Genomic DNA, 8,603 nt, shown 5'->3' with positions numbered 1-8,603 from the left:
GAATAATTGGACATCAGGTCAAATAGATGTGATTTTAAGATGCGTTTTTGTATTTAATACATACCTAATGTTACATGCTTAACTCATTTCTATAAAGTGCCCTTGTATTAGATAGAATGGCGAAAATATAAACAAAAAATACTACATTTCACAGATGGTACATCCCTTTACATTTACATTGGAATATACATCTCAAGTTGAGACACCCCTATTCATGAGTAATAAAAATAAACCCCAATAGAATTCAGAGCTCAAAAGGTCCCATATCAAAATCCAGAGCAAAGTCGATTTGGACAAATCGAATAAGGGGAATCTTGAACTCAAATTGACATTGATCTAAGATTGCATCAAATATGATACAAGAAAGTTTTAGGTCACACTATCCCCCTGGCAATATATTTCTTTTTTCTTTGGCCTCAGAAACAAATTATGCGTAAGTAACAAGGTTTCGTTTTAAATCTTTCCATAACTGCCCATGTCAAGGCTGAAACACAGAAGGAAAAGGATACAAGTACCATGTACAATCAAAAGTAAGCTATGGAAAGCCTGTAGAGTATATACCACACACACAGGGCCATCGACTGTTAGAGATGAACTGCTGTTTGAATACCACCCAGGCGAGGAACCGTACTCATCTTGATGTCAATTAATGGCCCTTTCTGTATGGCATACCATGAATACTATATGTATAGGATACTTTCCCCTCAAAAAACTACCCTGATCATTTAGTAACAAAGATATTAAGTCTAGTTCCTGGTCACATAGTGACAAACCTGACGTTTTTTCTACTTTTTCCCTTGCTTTTTTCCTGTTGGGTGCGCGCAATCAATTAATGCACACAAATTTAATCGAAGGATAAAGGAAGTAAAGAAAATAAGCAAATGAAAAGCATGGAGTTTGATTTGATGCAAGACATACACATGAGACAGTGGGACTCCATTGGAGCACCTATCAAGGGTCTGCATGCCCAGCTACTTCTTCCTCTTCGCTCGACTCCCCATCGTCACCTTCGCTTATTTCCTCATCACTGCTCTCCTCAGCAGCATTGGAGATGTTCTCTCTCTTAGCATAACGTTCGCAATACTCTGATAATTTCCACCAAAAAGAACAGTAAGACACGAAAATTGTTCTTCTATGTCCCAAAAGGACATATGCAACATGAATTCCATTCCCCTTGTTCCAAATCGAGACAAAGGGAGGGGCGCCAGTCTCTAGCATTTCACACCTCTAATATTTCCGTATGGAAAAAGTGGGCGATCATCCTCCAGTTTTAATACATTTATCCAGATTTTGTTTAATTATGGACAATGGAAATGACTGACACATCTAATTTTCTATCATTAACATGCAACATGAGCGACATCTCCCTTCTATCAACCTATGGGATTGAAGAGGCCAGATAACTAATTTTCATAAACCTCAGAAGTTTCTTGCTATTATATAATATTCTAAAAGGAAAAATGTCTTTTGATAGTATTTGAAACACCTACCATGCAACATAAGAGAGATCAAAGATCGATCAACCCATGGACATTACTATCTAGCATTTTCATGTCTCGTGAGATTTCCAACAAGTACTAGAAATTGGAAATGGCTCTACCTTTTTCAGAGTTCAACTTTAAAACTCTTAGCATGAAACATAAGAGAGATTGCTTACCATCCATCAACACAAGGAAATGGAGAGAACACACCACTCTATAGTTTGTCCACATAATTCTTGATGTAGTGAGGAAACTAGAAATGGTCGTCTTTCAATGTGTTGACCGAAGTGTTTATCATTATGCAAAATATCCCTCTTCTGCTAACCCACGGAAATCGAGGGAGAAGACCACTCTAGATTTGTTATACCATCTATTTGGTTATTATATGTCTTCTCAAAAGAAATGAATATGCAAATGAAATCTTCTTACCTTTCACTTTTTGCTCATATTGCTGCCTGTCCCTCATCATTAAAGAAGCTGCATCACCATTCAATGGATCTGTGGGATTTGGGTACAGTAATAGCTGTGGCAGGAATACTTCAAATACATTCAGAAGATCTGTAAACACATAATGAACACCATGATGAAGATATAACTGCTACTATCTGGGGCTTGTGAGTGCGTGCGTGCGCGCATGCACGTGAGAGAGAGAGAGAGAGGAAAACACGATTTTGCGGAAGACATGTGTCAATGCAATGTTCTAAAGTTTACCGAACATTGGGCTCCAGGTTTGATTGATGACGTCCAGGCATACAGAACCAGATCTGTAATCCACATAAGAAAAGAGTGACTACTAGCAAAAACAGAGAGCCAATTATTGGGGCAAAAAGAAAAAAAAATGTCACTTTGGAAAAGTAACATCACCAAACATAAAATCGGAACCACTTCAACTAATGAATTTCAGAAGAATTTGGAATGTTAACCATCTTTCCAAATAAATAAGTGGACATCAACTAAATTATTGGGTGGATGGTACAGCCATACAAAATACTCTTGGCACTGGTTGTGTGAACTGCCATTTTCAAAATAATAAAGGGAGTTTTGACCATTTATAGAAGTGCATCTGCTTACTTTTGAAATACATAGTTTTATCAGTTTAGTGAAATAGAAAAGTTCGATTCTTTTGACAAAAGGTGCTCATTATCGGTTATCAACAGAAAATATAGAAAAATCAATCATAAGAAAACAAGAAAGAGGTATCATCATAAAGTTTCCCATGCATCCTCCAGAAAAGAATTTAAGTGGAGCTCACAGTTCATCGACATTGGGGTGAAAAATCTTGTTCAGGAAACCAATGGATGGAGACTTGTAAGGGTATGCATCAGGCAACTCAACTCGAACCTTCCATACTCCACCTTCATAAAGGCCTGAAAGAACCATAATTCATGAATCTAGTGCACATAGAATCCAAGTATTTGAGAGCCTGAAAGATATTTCCTCCAAATTGGAAAAGTTAAGCACACATCTCTATGTACGGAAACCTATAAAAGATGTCATCTTTCACTTTGTAATCTTCTATCACATAATAAGTCCTCATGCCTTAGAATAACACAACTACCAGCAAATACCCTGAGGCTGAGGGATAGTCAATAGAATATCATATAAAACATGCATTTTCAAAGAAGGAACAGTGGTTCAAACTTCAAAGCCTCCATTTCGAAAACTTGTGTGATATCTACACTTGAAGGTTAGCCCTCCCTAATTAACTAAGGAAGAAGTTTATATAAGGATGCAACCTTATAATGTAGAAACACGGATGCACCTCAAAAATCCATCGGAAAAGGTAGCTTTAATTTTGAAAAACCCTTTGATTGATCATCTCGACATCGAGATGTATGACCATGAAAAATAAAGAGATTTTAAGTCTCAGAAATAGTGCATTTTACAACATATTATCTACACCGTCCATTTTCAAGATTTTCATATGTTTATAGATCTATTTTTGAAATTTAAAATTTTATAATTAGATATAAAAAATAGATTTTGAGATAATCCTAAAAACATTTTACATCAAAATTATATACCATGATAAAATTTGAAGGTGCACCTTACCTCTACAGCTACAGATGCATATGTATGCCAACTGCACCCATTAACTAAACCAACAGAAAACTTAACACATGGTCACATTACCACATGACCATATAAGCATCCACTGCTTATCTCTTCCCTAACCAGGTTGATCATTTTTTTAGTGGTTCTCTTATCAGGTCGGTCATCATTTTTTTTATTTGATAAATAGGAGTATTTGAAGTAAAATTGGAGATGGGTTGTGATGTATGTACTGTGCATTAACCTTAAAGTTAGTGGTGTGGACTCAATAACCTTTTGGGCATGAGTAACCACAAAAAATCAGAGAATAAAGGAAAAAGACTAAATTATCCTTATAGGATATAGGCAGATATATATTACAGGAAAAAAACACATGTAAACTACAAATTACAACTGTCCATTCATTATAACTATAACACTGCATCACTGCCCCTTAAGTTGATGCTCGATCAACCGTCTCCTACAACTTCATCAATATATAGCCAATCCGCTCTTGCCAATAGGCTTGGTAAAAATACAAAGGATCTGCATGCTATTACAAATACATCATTTCCACAGTATTGTGATAGGGTTATGACTGCCCATCAATGCGTTGGACATTGATTGGCAAAAGTCAACTGTAAACTTGGAATGAAGACAAGTTTGGTGGGACGCACTTCCCCACATCACTGTCCAACCAATTGAAATGATTATGATCACTCCCTTTGATACTGTAGAAATGATCATACGAGCCATACCATTTCTTCCAAACTACAAGTTGAAACTGTTCCTGCGATACGACTATAACCCCTTATGTTGATGGATGAATATCAGTGGTGCCCAGATATACCCAAATGTCCCCTTGTCAACAAGCTCAGTAAAGATGTTTGCTGGCTAATCTTCCCATCTTCACTAAATGACAAGGAAAGAAAAAGAGAAACAATAGGAAGTCATAAACTTAAGGAGTAAAGAGCTCACGGAAGCTATAAAGGTCACATTGTGCCTTGAACTTGGACGGTTATAGAGAAAGGGTGCCTTACAACAATGGACCCATGGATGCTGGACTAAACTCATAACCAACTTAAGTCACTCATAAACATTTATAGGAAATAAAAATGAGATGTTAAAATCAAGGGTAATAATTTTAGCCTTTACCAATTAATTGGGGTCGGCTTCTTAATACCATAAATCAAGGGTAATATTTATACATTATGAATTAAAAGACTCAAATTCGTTGATGATCAACAGTATTGTAGAAATATTCCTAAGGAAATGTTTGACCAAAAATCGCAGTAATTTTATCTTATAAAGTATTTGAATGTGAATGTGGGTTTTGGTTTATTTATAAAGGTTTGCGAGGAAGAGAGAAATGAGATCAACCATGGGCAACAGGGCTCCTACACCTCATTTGGCTAGTGGAACCCACTTAACATTTTTCTTCGAAAATGAGAAGATTTAGAGGAACATAATTGCTCATAGCTAACAAAAAGACGAAAAAATAGCTGGAGCAACAGTATAAGGCCAATAGCAGAGATATTGGAATTGAACAACTCTCCTCATCCTCCTTTATGTGAGAATCACACTACACAAATCAAATTCCTCCATCACCTCAGCCTCATGGCCTCTATACACAAGTCTAACGGACAAACTTGAACAATATCATCACCTCCTTAAACTAGTTCTCGACTGAGAGGGGCGCATCTAGCTCACACCACCAACTCCAAATAACAAAAAAAACCTCTATGTCTAGATTCCTAATAACTTTCCATACCTAGGAAATAAAATTTGGAAAACCTCATCATACCATTTGACAACCCAAAAACAGCATCGACAACCATCAACTACATTTACCCAAATACCAATTCTAATTTCAGTTAAAGCTTTTCTAATTACACATTAAGCTCCAGATATATTGTCTCTTTCGTTCCATTTACCATCCTAGATTCAGCATATTGAATTGCGAAGTTCTTCACAAGCGCTTGCATCCATGAGCGATAAACCTACAATCTCAACCACTTAGGCAATTAGGATAAACAGGCCTCAACCAACTCAATATTTTGAATTGCTAAACATTCTTAGTTTCTGGTACAACAACAAAACCCGCCAATCTCAAGTAGCACCCAAAGCCATACAAGATGCCGTTTCTTGTTGATATGCCAGTAGTTAACGGGACTAGTTTTATTTTTGCATAAAGTCATCCCATTTCCTTTTCACGATAGATAAAATAACTAAAGGAAAGGTCAGAAAAAGAACAAACATGAATCAGGCATAAATATTAAGACCACATTGGCATGGAATTGCCTAAAAGATCTTGACCATGATTGGGTGCAGTGCAATGGACCTTGATCCAAAGATATAGCAGTTGACAAGTACTCTAAAGCCAATTAGACTTGGATTACCAACAAAAATGCATGTAACAAAGAAGTTACTGTGACAAGGTCAAAGGTATCTGGCATCATCACTCATATCAACTATCTTTACACTAAACAGTTATAAGTGCATCCTAGAATTTCCAAAGGTAGGACCAATAAATCAGCAGAAACGTTCCCTGAAATGACAAAACATAACATCATTATAAAGGCAATCTACAAGGGATATAACCCATCTGAGACTGGAACTATCAGCCTAGTTTGTTGTTTCTGAAAACTTCTTTACATGAGGTCATACGAATAAGCAGGTATATTCACAGTATTAATGTAGAAGAGAGATCCAAAACATCAATAATAGAATGTCAAAGGCCTACCTATGTGCCATGCATCAAACACAAATCTTTAAATCCTTTCATTGACTTCAAAAAATAGGCCCTTGGAACTCATTTTAAGGACCAAACATTATCTTCATGGCCATTTTCCTGCTCCAACACATTTTGCCATCTATAACTATAGACATAGTTCAAAAACCAGAGAAGACTCGACCAGGTCCCTTTCTAGCTTGATTCAAGGTAAAACTCAAAGTAGATTCATTCATATTCTATTTCATTTTAGGTTTTAAAAGATTAAAAACAAAAAAAAACTTGAGATACAAACTATGATAACAAACGTAGAACACTTTTTCCATCATTCATAAGCATCATGGTTACACAACGTGATGGATTGATTCTTTAATAAGATCCAATTTCGGAAACTTCAAATTCAGATCTTTAAAAAAGCAGGTAACTAGGGACAAATGTGAAGTCATTGAAGAGAGATGTAGTGCATCCAGAACAAACAGGAACCACATGATATGTAGAAGTACAGACGTTGACAATTTGGAGAACTATCATAATTTAGGTTACTAAAGTTACAAGAGTTGTTTTTTTAAATAAGATGAAATCCATATTCAATAGACAGTCCAGTAAAATCCCCAAAACTCCAATGTCAACCATTTTTGGTTAAATACTGGTACCAAGATGGGTAACCCCCTGGTAAGCCCACATTTAATGACCCACATTTACTTCCCAATCTTAAAAGGAGAAAAAATGAAGAGGCATGTGAATGGTAACTTTCAAGAACAGCTGATCTCAACTGAAAAAGGGTCATCAATATGGATAACATGTTACTCTTCAGCTAGTTTAGAGGTAGGATTTGAACTTGGGACATGGAGTTGCAATAGTCAACACCTTAACCATTCAAGCCCAAGCCCAAGACCAAAACCATGCAAGACCAAGACCAAATCGATAGAAAAGAAATCATTAAGACAAACATTTGCAAGGGTCCTTCCAATCAATGAGGCAAGCAATCGTGATTAAAGTAATCAACACTGTAATAGAGCAAAAAAAATTTCTGAAACAATTATACCATAAGGATCTCTAAATCTACCGCAAGCATTCAAGATAAAACAAAAAGCAGGTTAAATGGATGACTAATGTTCTACATGTACTATTTACGAAAGTATAATAGCAAGGAAAGTATCTCACTGTGCTCGTTTACCACTAATACCAAATAATGATTTGATAATCGATGTACATGAATTGACAATTACAAACTGGAAATATTTGTAATCACAAACCTCAGTAGTCGGCAAAAGAAGAAGTATAGGAAAAGAATCATACTTTCGTTGGGGCCATTAAATTCCACATTGAATTCATGCATGCCATCATTGATCATCTCCACTTTGTAATCACTCATCATCCTGTACCAAAAAGCATAAAAATGAAAAAGAATTAAACAAAGGAAACAAGGATTAAACATTGCCCAAGTCAAGTTAAGAAATGAAAAAAGTGTCACAAAGCAACTTATGTCCTGCACACACACACACAGCCACTCTCACGGAAAATACCAATGTTATGGACACAAATATTTCACAAAAAACAGATTATTATATATAAAGAAAACAAGAAGGCCATATGAGTATTACATATAGTATCTTGATGATGCAATTAGGTAGATGTGCCAATACCTGAACTAAACAAAATACACAAAACAAAACGAAAAAAGAAAAACGAAATGCAAATATTAACCAAAAAATTAACTCAGAAAGACATGCAAAATGCAAATATGAACTGCAAAAACACAGAAAAAATTAACTCAGAAAGAAATGCAAAAATGCAAAACATGCGCAAGATTCAGAGTACACACTGCTGCATCAGAAAAATATTCCATTTTTATGATTAATCAACCAAAGATTCACAAAAAGAAAATTAAAAAGAAGGCACTGGAAAATAAATAAATAAATAGATAAATAGAATAAAGAATAACTCACAGCTTCATAACATCCATCTCCCTCCTCTTGCTCGGAGAAGACATGATTCCTGCGTTTCAAAAAGAAAAAAAAAATCGAATAAAAGAAACATATGTATGATTGGGCAAATAGACGTACCCAATACAATAAAAAAAATGATAAACTTGAAACCAAAGAAAAGAAAAATCAGACCCAACATGATAAATTAAAGGACCCAACTGACCTTCTCAGTAGAGATCCAGAAGATAAGCAAACCCAACTCAAAATTCCCTTCAGAGAAGTTGATACTGAGATAGAAAAGAGATAAGAGGTCAAAAATAGATAAGAGATAGAGAGAGAGAAAGAACAAGAAGTGGGGTGGTAAGGTTCTCTTTCAATATAAAATAGAGAGAGAAAGATTACGTAAAGGAGGTGAAAAGAAGGAGAAAGGGT

General features: G+C 35.6%; 1 protein-coding gene across 3 annotated transcripts; it reads right to left on the bottom strand.

Moving 5' to 3' along the window:
- Window positions 1-314: 314 nt before the first annotated feature.
- Window positions 315-8,603, bottom strand: LOC18442850 (ubiquitin-conjugating enzyme E2 5). 3 transcript variants are annotated; one of them, XM_020672655.2, is made up of 9 exons: window positions 8,574-8,603; window positions 8,395-8,458; window positions 8,193-8,241; window positions 7,543-7,622; window positions 2,734-2,848; window positions 2,193-2,245; window positions 1,911-2,039; window positions 919-1,085; window positions 315-808 (listed from the first exon to the last, which is right to left on the bottom strand). In XM_020672655.2, exons 3-8 carry the CDS (start codon window positions 8,234-8,236, stop codon window positions 952-954), a joined length of 555 nt encoding a protein of 184 aa, XP_020528314.1. In that variant the 5' UTR covers window positions 8,237-8,241; window positions 8,395-8,458; window positions 8,574-8,603; the 3' UTR covers window positions 315-808; window positions 919-951. The 3 variants fall into 3 exon arrangements, with proteins under 3 accessions (XP_020528314.1, XP_011626507.1, XP_088716484.1); XM_011628205.3 differs by having other exon boundaries at window positions 315-1,085; XM_088860358.1 differs by having other exon boundaries at window positions 315-1,085; window positions 8,395-8,603.

The sequence above is a fragment of the Amborella trichopoda genome, chromosome 1 (genome assembly GCF_054954075.1).
Source record: "Amborella trichopoda isolate Santa Cruz 75 chromosome 1, AtrichopodaSantaCruz75HAP2 v2.0, whole genome shotgun sequence".
NCBI lineage: Eukaryota > Viridiplantae > Streptophyta > Magnoliopsida > Amborellales > Amborellaceae > Amborella > Amborella trichopoda.
Note: the sequence above shows the minus strand (reverse complement) of the source record. Positions and strands in the feature narration are given on the sequence as shown.